This window comes from Gambusia affinis, linkage group LG04 (assembly GCF_019740435.1).
Source record: "Gambusia affinis linkage group LG04, SWU_Gaff_1.0, whole genome shotgun sequence".
In the NCBI taxonomy this organism is placed as follows: domain Eukaryota; kingdom Metazoa; phylum Chordata; class Actinopteri; order Cyprinodontiformes; family Poeciliidae; genus Gambusia; species Gambusia affinis.
Genome location: NC_057871.1, coordinates 2,518,338 through 2,540,346, shown reverse-complemented (window position 1 = coordinate 2,540,346; position 22,009 = coordinate 2,518,338). Strand labels below are relative to the sequence as shown.

The 22,009-nt window shown below is 42.5% G+C and overlaps 1 protein-coding gene across 6 annotated transcripts in view; it reads left to right on the top strand.

Moving 5' to 3' along the window:
* The window catches only part of bnc2 (basonuclin 2), a 214,697-nt gene that overhangs the window by 82,391 nt on the left and 110,297 nt on the right, over nucleotides 1–22,009 (top strand). For 3 of the 6 annotated variants that reach the window (XM_044113353.1, XM_044113351.1, XM_044113356.1), the window contains exons 2-3: nucleotides 3,782–4,147; nucleotides 6,822–6,884. In XM_044113353.1, the coding sequence (XP_043969288.1) occupies nucleotides 3,782–4,147; nucleotides 6,822–6,884 (429 nt within the window). Of the gene's footprint in view, nucleotides 1–2,854; nucleotides 3,243–3,781; nucleotides 4,148–6,821; nucleotides 6,885–22,009 lie in introns of those variants that run through there. The other 3 variants (XM_044113352.1, XM_044113355.1, XM_044113354.1) reach the window with 3 other exon arrangements.

Sequence of the window (22,009 nt, the reverse complement as noted above, 5' to 3'; positions counted from 1 at the left end):
CTAGTTAATTATATGGGCTTCGACATGGACCCCTGCCCCACGGGGAATTCTCAAGTCCTGCACAATAATAGTTTTAATAAAGGAGCCTGAGAATCTCTAGGATCATCTTTTTTTCTGCAGCTAATACAGATTTTTCATCATTCTGTTTCCACTCCAAATGTTTTTTTCCTCCTCCTCCCGCTAGTAGCTGCTATCAGCAAGCGGCAAAGAGAGAAAAAGGGGGGAAAAAGTGTGAGAGAAATGAGGAGGAAGAGTGAGCTCTATTGGCAGAGTCCACTCCTCCCTCCCACAAATAACAGCCATTAAGCAGCCGGGTCAGAAGCTGAGCCACCAGCTTGACTTGAAACACTGAGTGCCACTTGAAAAACCCACAGACTAGCACATTTACAGCTGAGGGGAAGGGAGAGGCAGCGGGGGAAAAGTCTGGAGAGGGGAAAAAAAGCAACCTTGGCGGCTAAATTGTCACTTAATAGAATTAGCCTGAGCCTCATGCATTATGTTTTCAATAAGTTGTTAAGAGTAAAGCTGCGCATCCAAGGGGTGATACATTAAGTATTTTATGATGGTGGCTGCTGACAGGATATAAAATAAGACAAGGAGATAGAAGTAGAGATGATTTTTTTCCTGGATAAAACAGGAATCTGTGTGTGTGCAAAGCTGCACGGCGACATCTTCCAGTAAAGACGGAGGCTAAAGCTGGCGATAGCTTTATGGATCATTGGGCACATAAAAAAGCCTCTGATTTTTATCAATACTTTAAAAAATGCACTGAAGTAAAAACTGTTAGATGAAATCTTATCGACTGAAAGGGACTGGAAGTCTTAAACTTGAGAGTTCTTATCAGAAAAACCTTTTGTTTTAAATCAAAGTTATCAACCAGTAAATTATGTCGTTAAGTACATGTTAACGTGAAACCAACATGTTAAAAATATATATAAAAATTATGTTTTTCAGTCAGAGATGCAAAAAATGAGCAAAAATCGGTTCATAATGTTAAATGTTCTGCATTTTATGCAGCTATGTATGTATATTTACATATAAGTGGGTCTGTAATTAATTATTAAAAATCAACAAAACAAAATAAGCAACATTTTCAATTCTAAACCCTTTTTGTTGCTACATTGTTGAATAAACAAACATTTTGCATCAGATTGGTGCAAAGTGTTATTCACTCAGCTTTCAAATGTTTCATGTAACTTCTTTGTAAAAATACATCTTTAGTAATGTTTACACTAGTGTTAGCATCTGTGCTGCTATTTTAGCTTTAAATAGCTGATATGCTAACTCCTCCTAGCACAACTTGAACACAACAAAAGTCTTTCCTAGTATCCAATCAGATCGTCATTTGAAGCAGAAATTAATGGTGAATCAAAAGAAGTGGCTTTTTTCATCTATTGCTGCTAGCGGATGTCAATTGTGCGTCAAACTTATGGGTGTACCAGAAACGAGCAGAAAAAGAAGTTCCCTCTGCAACCTTTGAATGTAAAAAAAAATACAACAACTAATTTTAAAGGGATTAATTGCATTAAACTTTTTAATATGTTAAAATCTTAAGTAATTAATCAAATTGAATCCTTAAATATTCTTATAGTTGGGGGTTCTATTGGTTTGAGAGTCCCAGGATGAAAAACGTTGTAAACGTTGAAGCTTTTAATGCGTTAAAATCATCCGATTCCGATCTGTGGTCGATTGATCGATCGGTGCATCTCCAGACACAAGGAGAACAAAAGCCATGAAGACAGGACTGGAGGAGAAAAGGGAGTTAAGATGTAAATTAAACCCACTTGACAAAAAGACAAAAAGACACGCGTTCAAGACACATGCTGCACTTTTCTCTCCGTGTACGTGGCGACGGGTGTGATAATCTCAGCAAAGGTTAACTCTGCACTGCCATTAGTGGCTGCTACAAAAGGCTTTTAACAGACAGCCAGGCAGCTGTCTGCAGCAATTTAGCACAAAATCTGAAGTGACTCTATAGATCAGAGGCCGTTTAATGCAGCTGGCGAGAGAAGTTCTCCGTCTGTCCTTCTCTGCTGCTGATCTGCCGTGGAAAGATCACGGTGACATCTCCGTGGAGCCCCGAACCTGCTCCGTCATTTCTCTAATGACGGCCTGATTGTGGGGAAAGGAGGAGCAGAAGGTTGTAGATGAGGGAGGGTGTCTTCATTGTTTGAGATGCTGTGTCAAAGGAAATTTCCCCCCCTCTTCTTCTATCCTCCTGTGTGTCTTTTTCTCCGTGTCTGTCTCCTTCTACTCCTCCATCCCTCATTTTATTCCCACACCTTCGCTGCTGTGGGGACCAATTTGGCTAAAATGGAACCTCTTCCTCATTTTTTTCTTAATTAAAATCTGAGCGCCTCCACGGAGCAGCAGGAGGAGGAAGAAGAGGAGGAGGAGCGCGGAGATGGTGGCAGATTGCTGCTGTTTCCATTAGTCCTTCATTAGAACTGCTGGAAATCAAACAAAGGCTGCGGAGTTTTTAATGACAACTGAGGAAACCTGTGTGTGTAAGGTGCCACATCGTTTGCACACGCACAAACAGCTGTTAAATACAGAAAATGCTGACTGGAAATAATTACTTTTTTGTGGCGCCCCCAATAGCATAGCGCCCCAGTGCGTCGCTTATAGCGAAACCCCGTTTTTAGTTTTTTTTTGTTGTTTTGTTTTGGGGTTTTTTTGCGGAGCATAACCAAGTTGCTGCCGGCCACTCGCAGCAGCCCTCATGGTAATAAGGCAGGGGGACACGCAGCTAACTCCCCCTTCCTCCTCCTCCTCTTCCTCACTGCCCCCACCTCCCGGCCCCGAGCAGAGGAGGGGTGTCCGTGCCGGGGAAGTGTGCAGCGCAGTGTCACTGAGCATCTCAGCGGCACAGTTGAGCCCTCACCGGCCCCGACACACACTCTCACACATTTACTCTCTCTCTCTCTCTCTCTCTTTCACACACACATTGCTCTCTCTCGCTCTCACACACACAGGCGCGCGCGCACACACACACACACACTCCGAGGCGCTCGGCTCAGTTCCTCCGTGGCTGCGGCGGAGTACAGAGGAGTCAGACAGAGAGGGAAAGACAGAGAAGGAGAGAGAGAGAGAGGGAGGACAGGCAGCGGCGCGGACGTCAGGAGAGGGACGGAGTCACACAGAGAGAGGAAGAGACGGAGGCAGGGAGAGGAGCGGGATAGCTGGTGGCTCACACTCACTCCTCATCCTCACTTTTTCCCGGGACGGCCGCTGGTTTCATGGTAAGACGCGCGACTCCGCTTCGGCTTGAGTCAAACTCTCAAACTTCAGGCTCAGATTTTGTACTTTTAAATCAACTTTCCGGTTTGCATGTGTCGAGTTCTTATTTCCAACTTTTTTTTTTCTTTTTGGTTGAATATTTGGCAGGTAATCTGTGTTTGGTGTGTCCACGCACACACACGCGCGCGCGCGCGCTCACAAACACACACACACACACACACACACACACACTCCCTCTCCACCTTTTATTTTTGTTTTCCTCATTCTTGCTCAGCTTTTCATCAGCCCCTCCATCCCTCTCTCCAACCTTCCTCACCTCCACTCATCATCCTCCTTCTCCTCCCCCAAGATGAGGAGGCCCCTCAGGAGATTCACCCTCTTTCCTCAAACACACACTTCTCCTCAAAATAAGAAAAAAACTCAAAGACAACACGACCCCAGAAGAACCCACCTTCACTGACTAATTTTTCTTCTCTCCTCCTTCACACTCCTCCCTCCCTCCCTTCCTCCTCTTCTCCCTCTCTCCCTCTTTCTGTCCAAGTCCGAGGAGGCAGAGTTGGATGTGAGAAGCAGCGAGTGCGACCCAGTCCCAGCAGAGCCCAGCAGAGACCCGGAGTCGCCCAGGCCGCCCCCTCCTCCTCCTCCTCCTCCTCCGGCTCAGGTTAACCAACCCAGCGGCGGTGTGAGCATCCCGTCCAGCAGCCGGACTCACCCCAGCCTCAGCAGCGGTGGTGGTGGTGGTGGTGTTGGTGGTCAGGGTGGTGTTAGCATTGTTAGCAGTGCTGAGGGAGCAGGCAGCTCCATGCAGTTCAGCACCAGACCGCCTAGCGCCGAGCAGCCGGGCTTCATGGGGACATGGCAGCAGCAGAGCACTGACAGCAACCTCCTCTACAGAATGTCCCAGCAGGTACGTCCGCTGTCGGTCCTGGAGGGGAAAATTCATTTTTCCATCCCTCCGTGAGTGTGTCGGTGTGTGTGCGTGTGTGTGTGTTTACATGTTATCTTCCACTTTTTGCTCCTGGAAAGTGTTGGATCTCTAATCAGTGCTGAAAGTGTTTATTTTATTTCCTGCTGAAGGCATGGACTTCTTTTATTTTATTTCATTCTCTAAATATATTTTAAGTAAAAAAAAAAGTAGAAAATATATCCGATTTCAATCACTTTTAAAGTCTCCATCAGTTGCGCAGTAAGCGGAGTTTCTATCCGTGCTTCGGAGCCCTCAGAGCGGGTAGCGGCTCCTCCAGGTTCCCCTCTCTGACACCGGCTCCTCACCTGGCTGCGGCCGGCTCAAGGTGCTCCAACCCCGGACCACGGCTCATTCCTCCCCCGGCTGCCTCTCACTCCTCTGCTGCCTTTCTTTTTTATTTTCCACTCCAGGTGTAAACCTGCAGCCAGAGCTGGAGACCGGAGTTATTTTTAACTCATTTTGGATTAAAAAAATAAAATAAATTGGAGGCGAGAAGGGAGGAGAGGAACGAGGGGAAAAGTCGGACCTTTGTGAGTGCGCGCGCGCGGTTGTGTGTTTGTGCGCCTCAGTTGTCGTGCACGCGCGTGAGGGGGAGCCGGTGAGGGTCGTGCGCGCCTGTCAGGGTTGCAGTTAATCACTGCGGGACCTGCAGGCTGCGCCGTACCATTCGCACGCTGTTACGCACCCAGGCCGCTGCGGCTCTTGCGCAACAACTTCTGCGTTGGAAATAAGGAAACTTTTCATTTAATCTTCTGGCTTTTTTTTTTTTTTTTCGCAACTATCACATCAGGAATAAAATAATTCCTACACTGTTTTATCAGTCTGATAACTGGAATTAATGCTGGAATTTCACCAACATTCAGTTTTAAATTACTTTCCAACCTGCAGACGTATGAATAAAATAGTTTATTTATATATTTAAGGAAGTGTGGGTAGTAGAGCCTGTTGTCCCCCATTCTGCCGGTGTGAGCAGGTGGATGGGCCCCTGCGCTCCGTGTCTGCTGGGACCCCCCCACCCCCTCTCCACAAACGCGCATCGTTGTTTCAATGTAATCAGCTGTGGGACTCGCTGTTATTTATCCTTCCGCGCATCACTTAGAAGATATCCTCTGACATAAATTCTCCGAAGGAAGCTCGTTCCTTGACAGACTCGCCTTATTGGAATCTAAGCGATAATGACTCTGTGTTTGCGGAGCCTGGCGCACCCCTGGGGTGTCCAGAGAGAGAGAGAGAGAAAGAGAGAGAGAGAAAGAGAGAACCTGTAAAGAAGAGCCGGGTGGCGCGGGGTTTTATAGTTCGTTAGGCCGGATTAGATGTGATCGATACGCAGGAAGAAGTCGGTGCAGCGCGGTGAGTTCAGGAGAGACGCGGCTGCGCCACAAATCCAAACATCTGGCAGGACTTCTCCAAATACGAGACAAGACTGGAGAAAGAGAAATGTTACTTCGATGTGAATAATAATAATAATAAAAAAATCATCGATCCTTCTTGTAGTTTGCAGCAGGTGTCAGATCATCCCATCTTTTAATAACTAATCGATAAGTCTCTTTTCACTTTACTTTTTTTTCATCTCGCGGTGTTTCACAACGCAAACCTTCCAACTGACAGGAGAAAATATTACGTTTTATTTCATTTTTAAATTTTATAACAGTTAAGTGCAAATATTGGATATGTTTTCTTTTTATATTATAGATAATATTTATTTAAATAATATTTCGACACAAAATCGGTGTATTGCTAAAAGCAGCAAAATAAAAAACAGGCAGAATAATTTTTCTTGTGTTCTTTCATCCCATCCACCTGCATTATTTAAATTTTTTTTCTGATTTATTATTATGTATATTTTGTACGTGGAACCCGGAAAAAACCCGCACTGAGGCACCTTCTGGAATGAGAATAATTAATGTCTCCAGCTCAAGGCCTCGGTGAGGTTTTTGAATCGTTTTTTAAAGCAGGAAATAAACATCCCCCGCAATCTAAATACAGAAACGCAGAAACAAGGTGCAGTTTGAAAGAAATCAATTAAACAGACTCGATAAATGCTGCCTGCTTTATGAGCTTTCTTCTGACATCTGTGCGCATTTCTTCGCAGCAAAATAAAACTTTCATATTTGTTTCACCTCACAGAAGAATTACAGAAATTTGCTGTGAGTTTAATTATTTCCCAGCATTACGGAGAGATAATATTCGGAGCCCTAATTGACCCGCAACATGCGTGGCTCTGAATATCGACCCCTGCACGTTAGAAACTCCGCAGTTAAGCGCTACCACGGGCCTAATTGGCTCATCAGGGATGTTTCCTCAGTAACACAGCAGCCGGAGGCCGCGTCCCTTTTGCTTTTTTTTGTTTTCCTTTCCGATTACTTTCGGAGAAAACGTGGGAACCAGCATCAGGCTTCAAGGGGCTCGTAAAAAAAAAAAAAAAAACGCCTTCACCTCCAACCTGCGGGTTTGAGACGCCACCCAGGCGCAGCGCATTTCCGTAAAGACAAAAACAACAGAAAAAAAAAACAAGAATAAAATAAAATTGAAATTCAGTGCTTGTTTTGAGTCTAAAACTAAATCTAAAATAGAGTTTCCCTTTTTATTTTTTATCTTTTATTTTTTTTGAAAGGGTGCAGTAACGCGGCTTCCTTTGAAGGGCGACAGGTCGACAATGGGCCGAGACCTGGAAGAGGTACAGTGTTTACTCCTGTCTGCTTCCTTCAGACTCTCACTGTGAAACACAGCAGCTCCACGTAATGCAAGCAGAGAAAATACAAAAGCAGAAAGACAGAAATACAAACGTTTTTAATGGAATTATTATAATTTACTGCAAACTTCTCTGAGTGCATTTCTCACTTCAGCTGCTGAATTTAAGGTAAAACAATTCACTTCCTTGTCTGGAAACATTTTTATTTTGCTTATTTGAAAATAGTAGAAAAGTTGAAAATATTTGCCTAATTAAAATCAGAATATATTTATAATTTTAACCTGTTTTTTGCTCATATCAGCATTTTTGAACTGCTTAGATTTTTGCTTGCATTTGTTTTAAAATACAAGCCTTGACTTTCAGACCTCATTCGCTCCCACCTGCCTTTTCCTCCTTTAGTTGTCTTGTGTCACCAGTTTTTTCTGCTACTCAGACGTGGGTTTTAGCCGCGTTTTGCTCCGCTTGCTGTGTGTTTTCTGAGTGAGAGCATTAATCGCTCTTTAGGGCGTGATGACAGACGTATTTGTGGAAAAGCTCTGCTTTGTTTTGTCTGAGGAAAGAAGCAAGGAGGATAATATCCTCTTCAGCGCAGATCACAGTGCAAACTAATCTGCCTATTAACACCCTAATAGACTTATAGCTGCACGTCTGGGTGTGTGTGTGTGTGTGTGTGTGTGTGTGTGTGTGTGTGTGTGTGTGAGGGAGCAGCTTGTTTTACAGTGTTCAGTACAGGAGTGCTGCATGTTGCTTATGCATCGCTGTTTTGCTGCAGAGCTGGCCTCAGAAGGCAGTGATTTGATGCACATGTGCAGAATTATCCACACTGTGTGAACGTGTGTGTGTGTGCATGCATGTGTGCGTGGTTACATTCGACTGTTATTATTTCCATGTCTGTCTTTGATGGGTCGTTGCACATGAAGCATATAGATGTCTATACATGCGCGCATCTGGTGTCGAGGCGTTCGTGTCTCCGCTTCTGCCATTTATTTTTCTGAGTGGGTGGCTCAACAGTCAGATGCCAGTGGTGTGTGTGTGTGTGAGTGTGTGTGCATGCTGGAGGACGAGTGCGAGCGTGTGTGTTGGCTCAGGCTCCATGTGTGTGCGGGTGCGAGGTGAAGTGTCTCTTGGCTGGCCTGATGGAGAGCTGGAGGAGAGCAGAGGTGAAAGAGGAGATTTGCAGGAAAGACATGCACCACTTCCCCCATTACTACTCTTTCTTTTTCTTCTGTCTCTCTCTGCTTCTGCTTCTTCTTCTTCTGCATCTCAAATACAAAACCCCCCAGAACTTAAATGAAAAATAAGCCTGAGATGAGGGTCCTCTCTGCAGAAAGAGAAATGATTCCTGTTCTGTTGTTTTTAAAAGCACATACTGACAGCAGAAAGGAAGCTGGTGACTGTTTGCTCTGGCACCTGACGGAGAAACGCCGTCTTAGCAGCATCTTCCATTTCTGCACCATTTGAATCTGACTGCCAGATTCTCATGTTCACACTGTAAAAACACAAAATCTTACCACATATTTCTGGTCTAGTTTGTAGTGCAAATATCTGTGTTCACCTGAAATAAGTTAAAACTGACTTAAGAGCTTGTTTTAAGTCAATGAAAAGGTTCTACTTCACTGACAGATTATACAAAACATTTTTCCCATATCATAAGTGAAATAATCTCAGTGTAACCAAAACGTTTTCATCAATATTAAATAAATATTGACTTAAAATAACCTCCACAAGTTTGTTGTGTCATATTTCACTTGGTAAGATTTTGTGTTTTTGCATATTTGTAGCAAAATGAAGTCAAATTAATTACCCACTATATTAAAATGCTGTAAATTTACAACCCAAATATGTGACTATTTTATTCTGCAAAGGATGAGTCAAAACTGTTCAAAAATAGAAGATATGAACTACAAAACAAAGTATGCAAGTCAGAGGTGCATCAACAGACGACCAGAGGTTCAAATCTGCATTTTAAATTATACGAAATCAAAATTTGATGAGAATTTCCTCCATTTTCAGCATAGAAGTGCATCAACCAACACCACAAGCTGTGCAGTCATAGAAACTCGATGCTTGTTAAGATGTTGTGTTTTTGGAGTGCAGTATGTGAGCTCTACTAAGAAGCCACCAAGCTTAACGAAAGGATGCACAGAGTCCCATTCATGCTGTGTTTATCCAGGCACCAGCTACAGCTAAACTTTATCCAATAATTTCGCCATTGCTGTCCTTCGTTTAAACTCCCATTAAAGAAGAAGAAGCATCTCTTCTTCTTGGGTAAATATCCTGATCATGTGCATTTTGGGGTCATGCTGCAGCCTCTGCAGTTGTGCAGCGATGCCCTGCAGGACGGGTGAGCGCTGACCCCGGCTCTGCGTGTGAGACCCGGGGGCAACCAGCGATCAATACGCATCATGTGAGCTGCGCTGCAGGGCTGTGTGTCAGCTGTTTCCTGTTTGTCCCAAGGAGACGCGCCGCCACGGCCGCCGAGACGCACAGATGCATTCCTGAGAGTCAGAAGCGTCTCTCGGTCTCCTGCAGCAGCGTTGCATCGTCTGAGCTTCACTCCTGCAGCTTTCAGGAACAACGTTTGTTCTTCATGTAAAGATGCACCAATTAGTCAGACTGTTTTACCTTTTGATCAGCTCTGATCAGTGATTGGTGTGTCAAAAACAGAAAAATCAGAAATTCTCCTAATCATTAAATGCATCAAAGCTCAGAAATCCCAGCCTTTTCAGTCAATAAATGCATCATCCACCAGCATGCAGCTCCTCTGATTGAAGCCTGGAGTGTTTTTCTCCTTTAGTCATCATAGCAATCATACATTTGACTAAAACTTCATTTTCAAGACCCTGTACAGAAACAAAGATTAAAAATTACAATAGCTATTATAAACAATCAGGAAACATTACACATTAAAAGCAAAAAAGGTTTTTTTTTTAGTAATAGTGATAAACTTTATTACTATAAACGTCACAATTTGATGCGCTGCACCAGATCGTAGTTTATTTGCTTAACAGAAATGTAAATATAACACAATTATAAATAAAACAGAAACTATAACACATACAGTTAATGTTTACAAATCTAAGCAGTTTTTAACAATATGTTCAAGTTAAATTTGAAAACTACTTGCATCAAACAAACAATAAAACAATCAGAATCATCTCAGAGCAGAAAAGTCTGATTGGTGAATCTCTACTTCCAAAACTTCAATGTGAATCCATGAAGTGAGATTCAGACATGAATGCAGCTTTAATAAGGATAAGGTGAGTCATCACATACTGCAAAATATCTGAAACATATTTTTTTATATTAGTATTGTCACAACTGCTGCCATTTGTTGTCATTTATATGTTTCTAATGTATTTTTCTTAATTCTGCTAACTTGTCTAATTTTTTGGCCAGGACTCTTTGTTGAAAGACGTCCTGATCTCAGTGGGTTTTTATCTGGTTAAATAAAGTTTTAATAATAATAATAATAATAATAATAATAATAATAATAATAATAATAAACCTCTTTCTGCTTCTTTTCCTCCTTCTCCTTAAATCAAAAACACAACATTCAGTCATTTGTCTCTGGGCAGTTTCCTGCATTCAGGAGAAGTTGCCGGTGTGAGGAGGAAGTGTGTGTTTGAAGAGGCAGCCGCTCAGGATGTCAACACCCCACCGCCGGCTAATGAGGGGACACACACGCACACACACACACACACACACACACACGCACACACACACTCTGATATGGTAGGAATGCAGTAGCTGTCACCGGTTTGTGCGACACGTCGCGGCGGCAGCAGCCCAGGTTCGGGTGAGCAGCCCACCGGCATGCTGGGTAATCCCAGATTAGAGGCGTTTCTCACGCCGGTCCATATGGCGGAGACATTGTCTCGCCCGTCCTGCAGGCGGAGGAAGGTGACATTCGGTGTGACCTGCGCTAAGTGACAGGAACCCGGGCCATACTTTCACCGCGGCTTCTCCCTTTTCCTGTTATTCCTCAACTCCTGTTATGTTGTTTGGCTTGGAGCCGCGCCAGCGTAGCGGGCAAATCGACAGCCCACTATTTTTACATCCGTCTTTAAGGACCCCGTCTGCCGGTTCTGCCTGCCAATTTGCCCCATCAGCAGCGGCAACAAAGGGGAGCTCTCAAGGCAGCGAGCCTTTCATTTCTCTGCTGCCGGTGTGACTAATGTTGTCACTGTTATGTGAAAAAGCACTCAGCCTGGATTGCTATTATTATTGTTAAAACCATCATCACCATCATCATCAGGCTTGTTTATGGTTATGGATAATGATGGTAATTTTGTCCGGGCCTTGCAGTTGACTCTTTCTCCCAACATGCACTGCTGTGTGCGTTTCTAGACGCGGGAAAATTACTGAAGTTGTTGTTGAGGGGAAAATGGTTTTTCTATCAGGTAGCACAGCCGCAGTGGGAGGAATGGGGAACTTTGGTTCCATCTACTGCAGGGGCGCTGCCAGTGGGGGGGCTCTGGAGGTCACCCACTTGTAATTTACAAGTCTTGCATGTTATATAACATTTTTAATGCATGAATGTAGAGAAAAGTCTGGATAAATTGGAACATTGAGTTATATATATATATATATAGATATATATATATATATATATATATATATATATATATATATATATATATATATATATATATATATATATATATATAAACTAGATGGACCAATTTGACATTTTATGGCCAGTACCAATAAAATTTTTTTTTTGTTTTTTAAGATCTCCTTGCTTTAAAAATCGGCCCGGTTATCTCAGCCTGTAGATTTACTCCACAAGGATTAGGATTAGATGTATCTGATTTTAGTAAACTCTGAGTGTAAAATTAAAGGACAGACAAAGTGGATCTGTGAATGTATGTATGAATACATGCATACATTGCCAGCATACATGCATTTGTTCGACCAGGAAACAAATGACTTAATTTTATCTTATTATATAGATTTTTATGTATTAAAAATTTTATTTATTTGTTTCTTTATACAAAAGTCCTGAGCCGGAACCTTTCTATTCATGTGTTTCCGGTGCGCCCTTATTTCTGATGCACAAGATTTCTTATTATTATTATTATTATTATTTAGAGTTGAGACTTTAACTCATTAATTTCAATTATTTAATTGATTACATAAATTTATTTATAAATTTTTTTTACATACAAAGGTTCCAGAGGGAACTTTTTGATTTGCATGTTTCTGGTACGGCCTGTAAGACTGACGCACAAGCATCATCCTCTAACAACATCAATAGCTAACAAAGCCGTTTCTCTTGGCCCTTTGGGGGTTAATTTCTGCTTCAAAAATGATCTGATCAGACGCCGGATAAGATTGCTGTTTTGCTCAAGTTATGCTAAACGGAGTTAGCCTGACAGTGAAGCTAATTACGGCTAACATAGCATCTCAAGGCTAACCATGTACAGCAGCGCAGACGTCGCAGTGCTAATGTTAGCGTCCACAGTCCACATTTCTACAGATGGATTTTGAAACTCTGGAAAACTGAATGGCTAAGATAGTATTTTGCTCCAATCTGATGATTGAATAACACAAATAAGAGATTAAATATCATAAATATCTGTTGTGGCGTTCATATGTCTATTCAATAATTTAGCAACAACAAGTGTCTCTGAATTGAAAATGTTGCTTATTTTGTTATGATTAAAATGCACACAATTAATTTCAGACCTGATGTAGCAAAGCTGCAGCTGCGGCGGCTGCAGCTGCAGCTGCTGGTGGTGCTGCAGCTGCGGCGGCGGCTGCTGCTGGTGCTGCTGGTGGTGCTGCAGCTGCTGCGGCGGCGGCTGCTGCTGGTGCTGCAGCTGCAGCTGCATGCTACGCTGAGTGTGTGAATAATGGTGCAGTTGTTCCTGTGTGTAAGAATAGCAGACGTGTGTGTGTGTTTACGCATATCTGATACATAAAGAGGACCATATTTACTGCAATATAAATGCAAAATGTTACTTTGCACAATCTGACGCAGAACACTGCAAAAACATAAAACCTCCCCAAATATTTTTGTCTGGTTTCTTCGTGCACTTAGAATAAAACAAAACTAAATTATGAATAACATTTCAGCAAGAAATCTGAGCTGCTTTAGGTCAATATGTTCTAAATATTGACATAATCAAAGTACTAGTTCCACTGGAAGATTGTTTTATTAAATTTCTTGTTATAAATGAAACAATCTGCCAGTTTAACTAGTCCTTCTTTATATACATATTTAGGAAATATTGATTTAAACAAACTCTTATGTCCTGCTGAAATGTTACTTGTGAGTTAGTTTTGTCTTATTTTAAATGCAGGAAGATATTTTCACTGTAAACTAGAACAAAACTCCTTGGTAAGAGTTTATATTTTTTGCACTGAACAAATCAGACTTTCAAATCCAACCTGGCTGTTTTAATAAAGTGAACCAGAAAAAACACAGAATTTCTGTTCTGACTCGGCTCTGAATATTTCTGGGCCTTCTTACCAAACTCTTCCTGATTTTTTTATGCGTTTGCGGAGGAGGAGGGGAATGCGATGGCGGCTACTCTGCTCCGCGCTCTCTCCTGTTGGCGGCCATGTTTTATTCTGCGCCTATCTCTCCCCGCTCCGCTCCGCCCGGCTCTGTTCTGCTTCCAGTCTGCCGCGGGGATCTGATTGCTGGAGGCCCAGGGAGGATTTTAGGGTGGTTCTGGAGAAAGGGAGGCTAGTGGTACAGGCTGTGGTTGGCGTCGAGCCAAAGTACACACACGTGCACGCGCACACATCAACAGCACATGCTCACTTAAACACATCCAGCCCCTTCAGGTACAGATACACTTTTTCCTGTTCTTTTCCTCAGAATGAGCAACAAGTTCCTTTAAATCTGCAAACTTCAGCCTGCACTCATTAGCCTGCTACTTTCTGTTGTGAGCAAAGTGTTAAAGCCACATGTGTTAGCATTTGTTTGTGTGCTCTGCTGACTTTGTAAAGATGTTGGATTAATAACATTTAATGGCCACTGTTAAATGCAGCTGCCCTGGCATCCCACGGCTTGTGCTCTTTTTTTTTCTGGCAAGCTTTTGTCTTTGTAGGAATTTGTGTGTTTGCAGGCAAAGGAGAAAAATATCACTGAGTGTGTGTGTAGGCCTCACCTTGCTGTGTCAAACTACTACAAGGATTTAAACCGTTTCAGCATTTCCCATCATGTGATTATTACGGTATAAAGTCATTAAAATGAAATAGAAAGTTGCCCCTCCCCCACCTGCTGCTCAGCTGGGTGCTACTCTTTTCTGTTGCTTAGAAAAGGGGCCCCTTAGGGGGGTCAGGTGTGTGTGGGTGGCAAAACACAACCTGAAACAAAGACAGAAAGTGAGGAATCATTAATTATTTTATTATTAGTTTCATTTATACCAAAAAATAAATCTATAAATTATTATTTTTAAAATAAATCAATAAGAAATTTGATTTTCTTTTTAATCAGTGATTCTGCTGCGTTAGGTATTGGCCCCCTTTACACCCACCTTAGTGCCGCCACTGCATAATGAATAGAATAGAAACCGACTTTATTGTCCCACAAAGTGGAAATTCAGATGAAACGGCAGAATCAGGTTGAAAGGTTCACACACCAAAAACATTTTAAAGTGTTAAAAACAATCTATGAAAAACAAGATTAACAATAGCAGCAGTAATACTGATAATAATACTAACAAATAAAAATACTGTGCAGTTATTATCCGTAAAAATGATGTGAAAGTGAGTCGGATCATTTTTCCAAAATGCGCCTCGTGTTGAACATTGAAACAGACAGAATATTTACCATACAGTGTGTCAGAGTAGAAAACAGACGTGCAGCTTATTTTTCAGCTATTTTGAAAATATTTCTGGTTCTAATAAAAACCCAGGAAGTAACAGTGTGGCTGCTAGATGAGCGAGAATCAACAAAACAACAATATTTATCAGGAGTTCATTTGTTTGTGTTTTAAAATCTGAAACACGGAGCTGTAGTAATCAGTATGTTACACCATTGAACAGCGATATGTCATGTTCTGCTTTTTTTATACATGTATCTGTAAAAAATACAGATTTTACTCCAGGTGGGGAGTTTTTGTCATGAAGCATGTGTGTGACGTTTTGCTTCTCGATCCACCATCAGCAGGTTGCTGCTCAGCCTGAATCCAGTCTGAACAGATCAACCGTTTAAAACGTTTAAAACATTAAATACCTCTATAAGCCCCCCCAGTCAGCCTGGGCTTCATGCATGTGTCGTTGTTTACCTCCCTGTGGCATTACCTGTTCATCCATAGTGACAGTTTGGGGCCCAAACAGCAGAACAAAGTGAGAACTGCTGTTTGAAATAAGCAGAAGTTGTGTGAGTTAAAGGCAGGCGGCGCGTCGGCGTTGTTCCCCCCCTCACAAACTCGTTGCCACGCGTCCGCACTCGATTTCTTTGTGCTGATGTTTTCTCCGTTAATGGCCCGAGCTGCATCCTCCTCTGTCGGGAAACACACTCCGACATAAGTGCTTTTGTCCGCTGTGACTCTGACTGGCATTTAATATTTCATGGCATTTAATCCATTTGATATGTTTTTCTCCAAACACACAAAAGATACACAGCCTTTGTTTGCCTCTTCCAGGCCATTATTTCACACTTTTCGATGTGTAAAAGGACGACAAGAAAGCAGCTTCTGCTGTATCATTGGAGGCATAAAGTCAGGGCTGGGTTGTTGCTAAAATATGTGCTCATTACTGTAAAACTCAACGTTTTCCTCCCTCTCTGTCTCAGAGCTTCACCTCACATTTCCAGCCATTTCCACCCTGCAGGACGTCCCAGTTGTTCTGCTGATGGGAGCCTGAGCTAAGAGAAAACCCGCTATGTACCACTGCTAATTATTGCTGTTAAAAGAAAAATAATCAAATAGAAGTGTGTTACTATTGCAACAAGACAAAAAAAGCAACAAATGATGTTCATAATAGGGAATGGGGGCCATTTGTGGCCCCTGAACGTATTTTTGTGGCCCACCATCAACAAAAATTAAACATATTAGGATAAAGTCACAACTTTTAAATTAAAATCTGCTCACAAAAATGCTAAAAGTTTACTTTTGATATAATCTAACATTTTCTCCCTCTGCTGCCATTTTGGAACTATGTAAAAAATAATCTGGTTTTGTTCATCTGCTGGTGATACGATGTATAAAATGTCACCATGTAAATTAAATACTGTAAAACAGATTGTTTTAAACTTGTGTTGGACATAAAAAACTTTTCGTTCCTTTAAAAACCCGTTTTTGCTCTGATTCTGACCAGCATTTTTGCTCCGATGTGAACAAACCCGGTTCAGTTCCTTCCTCTCAGCTCGGCCACCATAACAGCAAACTTCACAGTAACAAGTCACTGAATGCTTCTGTGTTTGGTTTGTTTTCCCCTGCAGTCTAAATGTAATTCTGAACCCACCGGTGTCCGTCTGCCGCCAGAGTCTTCTTCATTTTGCTCAGACACAAAGAAAGAAAAACAGCAGAAACTGTGACAGTGAATCATAGAGGAGCAGTTAATGATTTTAAAACAAAACTCTCTGGATTGTCAGGGTTGTTAGTTTTACTATTTTCTCCACTGTTTGTTCAATAATCTGCCAATATGCAGTTTCTGTGTGCAGCTTAGTGGTGAGAATCACTTCTATATCTGTCCTGAAGAAGCTTGTTGCACACAGAGGAATGTTTTCTAGAGCAGAATTTGTGTTTGTGGTGCTGTGTCACCTAAAAAAGACGTAATAAGTAACAAGTAATCGTTATCACAACAGTAACGCAAAATGTTGTGATAAAGCTTAACTCCAAACAGAGACCCGCCGCTGGTCCTGAGGAACATGAGGAGAAGAAACCGAGGAGGCGTCTCTCTTTGGAGATCAATGGGTAATAGTCTGAAGTCGCAGAGGCGATTAGAGGCGTCGACTTGCCTGTGTTGTAAATGCTGTCAGATCTGTTAAAGGAAGCCTAATACCTCTCAGGTTGAAAGCTGTAATAACATCAACTGTAACCGAATCCGCGGGGAAGTGCAAGTCTGTCTGCGTTTGTGTGAGTGAGTGGAAAAACAACGGGAGGAAGGAGAAAGAGTTTCATTTTGTGTGCGTTACACCAGGTGTGTGTGTGTGTGTGTGTGTGTGTGTGTGTGTTCAGGTGTGCGACGTGCCGCGGGGTTCGCTGCTGGCGCTTTCTCTCCGGCCACCAGACGCCGGTCACTGGCATGAAAAAAAAAACAGGATGAGGAGAAGGACAAAGGAGGAGCTGAAATCATGTCACGTAGCGCTAATTCATCCAGCCTCATTAGAGAGCGGGAGGAACCCCGGGGGGAGCGGGGGGCCCGGGGCCCGGCTGCCACACACAGACGCATGCATGCATTCCCCCGGTGGGTCTGCAGCACATGCTTCCACACTGCAAAAACACAAAGTCTCACCAAGTGTTTCCGGTCTAATTCCCAGTACAAAAGTCTTAGCATACAGAGGTGGATAGTAACTAGTTACTTTTACTTGAGTAACTTTATTACAAAGTATCACTACTCTTACTGAGTAAAACATGTTTTGACCAAAAGTTCACCAGACAGACTCCTGCAGTTTTGTTAAAGATTTTTATTGAAAGAAACTGATTTGGAAAAAAATATTTTGCCTGATTTTGTTTCTTTTTTTTTTTGTTGCTTATATGAATTATTGTCATTTTTGTCCTTAAAACACCAAAATTTCCAACTAACTTTATATTTTGGTCCATCTGATTATTTTAAAAGATTAATAATTTGATCAGTTCCTCAGTACTTGAGTACCAAATACATTTTTACTCTTACTTCAGTAATTTCTTGGATGACTACTTTTTACTTTTACTTGAGTAAAAATATGTTGAAGTAATGCTTCTCTTACCTCTTACTTGAGTCCATTTTTGAGTTTGCTGTCGACCTGTTAGTGCACTTGAAATAAGATAAAATGTATTTACAATTAAGATTTCAGCCAAATGCAGCAGCTTGTTCAAAGTAAATAATTTATATGGTGAATCATTTACTGGGTGGGACTAAATAATTCAGAGTAGCTGGGTGGACGTAGCCCCGCCTCCGAGGATGAAGCTCCTCCTCTGACATGCAGTTGTCAAGCTTCTGAGCACAGCAACACTTTCCCACTCTGCTCCTTCAGACTAGCCCGCAGCAATTAGCAAACACCTGGTGGAACTGCTGAGCTCATCATAGGAGCTTCTTCTCAGAGCATCGCTGGTAAAAACGTGTTAAAGGGTTAATAGAGGAGCCATGTTGTGATAACTTCCTGAAGGCGGAGTTTCAGAAAGAGCAGGAGCTTCTTAAAGAGACAGGAGGCCCAATTTTACAGGGTTTTGATATGTACAGCATTTTTATAACAACTGAAGGAAACATAGTCTCTTGATTGACTATGTCCCTGGAAAACACATAGAACTGATGAAAAAGTTTTTCACTGGCAGATTATTTAACTTCTAACAAAACATTTTTCCCATGGTGCATTTGAAATAATCTGCCGGTGAAACTATTGGTTGTTTTCATCAATATTGAGGAATCACTGACTCCTGTTTCTTGCTGAAAAGTTACTTGTGAGTTAGTTTAGTATTATTTCAAGTGTACTGAGGTCTTTGCAGTAGAAACCTGACCAGAAATCCTTGGTGAGATGTTGTGTTTTTGCAGTGCAGTCAGATCCGGTTTCTCTGCTCCCCGCACACGTACGCAGACGACACCGGCGCACGGCGCTGCGCGGGGGCAGTTTGGGGAATAGAAAATTGCCTTCTCAGGAAGGCCCCGGCCAATTAAGGACCTGACCGTATTGAATGTCAAGTGTTAATTTAGGCTCCCCACCCCCCCCATCCTCACCCCTCAATTTCCCAGCAGGGTGGTGGGGGGGGCTGGATGTGTGTGTGAGATGAGCAAATGCATGTCAAGCCAAAGTTGATTGCCTCGCTCCGTATTATGTGTCGCAGGCAAGTGGCAAATGTGCTCCTGCCTTTTAGCCTTTCACGCACCCCCAGAGGGACCCGGCGCTGGGAGGCGGAGCGGCGGAGGATTAACTGTACCGCCGCGATAAGAGCAGAGGGGGGACAGGCTGGGAGAGGACGAAGGCTTGGTTTGATCTCCGAGGACTGGGCGGTGACTTTGATAGTCTTTTAATTGCCTTCATTTCGCAGAGGTGACGTCCCTCGGAGACATCCTTTAAAACCCAGCGTGACTTTAAAGTTTAAAGTCCCGCTGAACGCTTTGATCTCGTAGGTTGCGTCTGAGTTGGGCTGATGGTAAATGCCCACCTCCTTACCTCCATGATCTAATATACATCCACTTAGTCTTAATGGGCAGATTCCCTTTCTCCTCTTGTGATGACTGTTGCACTCTTTAAAAGTGAAACTGCCAGCTTGTCTTTCCCATCTGACCCCCTCCTTTGTGTCCGTCGGTCTCTGCCTCCGCGACCTCCGCCTGGGTTACAGCAGAGTTTATGCTGGAAGCCGACCTCCCTCTCTTTGTTGTGCATTCATGTTTTCACATTTGCATGAACGTGTTCGAGCGCTGCTTGGCGTAATGTTGTGAAATTGAGTAAAGAGGTGAGTATCGATCATTCAGTTGTTGGTGTCTGCAGAGTCGTGACAGAGGGAGGTTGGGTCATCTGCACAAATGCAAACAGACGAGCAAACGCATCACAGAAAGCTGCGGCAGTTCCTCCGGTTTGGGTTTGTTTCATGTATTGGAAACATTTTTAATAGGACAGAACAGAAATATCTTTAATTGTTGTCCAGAAGTAAAAGCAGCAAAGTGACAATCAGAGCACGAGAAGCCACACAAAGATGAAAGTATAAAAATAAGAATAACATATGCAACATTATAAACTCTGATCCAACTGTGTGGGATAATTTAAACAATGTTCTTTAATAAAACAACAAATTGTTAACAAGGTGTGGAAACAAAACAGTGCCAATAGCAGCTGGGATGTAAAAACTTATTGTGTTTTTTGGCAGCAGTAGATTTGTTTACATTACAAATACACACAAACATTTGGCAATTTTCTGCCAATGCTGATAAAACACAATTTAGGAATTTCCATTAAATAAAAAACACAATTAAAAACCCTTGTGAATAAATTTGTCATCTAAAAACTTGATCATCCATCTACTTCCTGTGGTCTTCTTTGTGGTTTTGGTCAGTGGTAACATTCAGCTGTTCATCATGTGACTCGCGTGATGCAAAAAAAGTTGTTTAGTTTTATTGGTTAGCTTTTATGCTAGTGCTAAGATATTTTACTCTCATTTGCAAAGCATCTCTTGCACCAGACTGGAGGGCGGAGAAAAGCAACAGCATTAATATTAGCCTTTATGCTAACACTAGACACTGGTCTTTGCAAACCAGCCAATCAAGGAGCTTCAAGAGCAGAGGAAAGGAAAACCATAAATATTATAAATATTCTCTTCTATCCAGTAGCCCAAAGAATGGAGAAAAGCTAAACAGTAGATGTTAGGTGATATGCTAGTGCTAATATGATTTCTTGGCAGCTAATCCACAGTCTCCAAGAGCAGAGACACTGAAGACCTTTAATGTTAGCTTCTATGCTAGAGCTAAGATGATTTTTACTATTTATTTTATTATATATTAAGCTATATTTGGTGTTTTAACTATTACAATAGTCAGGTCCAGTTCTAGTAATCATGGATTTCAGCTATTTGCTGGTATTTATACCGTATTTGTACCTGGTGAATGAGTTTATTGGGTAAAAATCATTGCAGTGTTTCCAGAATCAGTGGCAGAATCCTGGACAGGCAGCTGTTGCAGGTCAGTGTTTGGACTAATTCAGTCCCTGATCACTGATAACAAACCAGAGGGAGCGCGTTAAAGCAGACTCTGGAGTTAGACCGGACCGAAAAGTCTGTCAGGCTCAAATTGATCACCAGCCCTGGGAAACCGGGAGCAAACAGAAAGGGACGTGGACAGATGCCACAGATCAGGCGGAAAGAGAAAGAAACGGGAGAATCTGTGGCTTAATCTGCCCCGAACGGCCATTTTCCCCTCTGGATGATAGATGTCGTGGGCCTGCCGGGTGACACAGATGGATAACGCAGGCGTCCAGGGTGATAGGGTTATAAATTAACACATTACTGGACCCTAATGTGGACTAGAGCGGCCCACCTCGCAGCACCGCGATGGGCCCTGCAGGCGAACACACCAACACGCCCACAGCTTCGCTGATGCGTCGCGCTGAGCTCAGGATGCGGATCGTGCTCCTCAAGTGGCATTGATTTGGCAAAGTGCTGAATGAGCAGCAACGCTCCAGCTGCTGTTCCTTCTCCACTTTCTTTACTGGTTTCCTGCATTTCACACTTTGGTCCTCATTTATTCTCCTTTTTTCTGTTTTAGTGCAGCGCAGAAAGATTACTCCTCTTTTTTTACTCTGAATTTGGCTTCTCAGATTCTTTCACTGCAAAAACATGAAATCTTACCAAGTATTTGTTTAGTTTCTAGTGCAAATATCTTAGTACACTTGAATTGAGACAAAACTGACTTACAAGTAACTTTTCAGATATAAAAGCTTATTTTAAGCAAATAATTCCTTTAATGTTGATACTGGCAGATTATTTTACATATAACGAGACATTTTTTCCATAAGTTAAATACTTTTTCATCAACATTAAACTCCTATATGTTACTGAAAAGTTGCTCATGAGTTAGTTTTGTTTTATTTAATGTGCATTAAGGTATTTGCATTAGAAACTAGTACTTGGTGAGACTTTGTGTTTTTGCAGTGTTCGCTGCTCTGCCAAGACTTCTCCAGCGTTTCTCTCCTCAGATGTCCTGAAAAGTGTCTGCCTCTGCTTTCTCTCTCCAGCTGGAACATTTCTTCTTCTGGCCCACACAGTTTTCACCAGCCAAAGCTGTTATGTCCCCCGAAGTTGAGCCCAAAAAGGAAGTGGTGTGTGTGTGTATTTGTAGCTGGGGATTGGTGTTTAATAGCCCGACATACAGAAGAGCTAATATCCAGAGCAGCAGTAGCCTGCGCGCTGCAAGGCCACACACAGAGGCGCGGCTCTGAGCAGCCTCACAGTTTTGGGAACTCGGCTCGCCGCCTGCGAAGCGAGGCGAGGGCCCAGACTTCTCCCAGCCGACCGCAG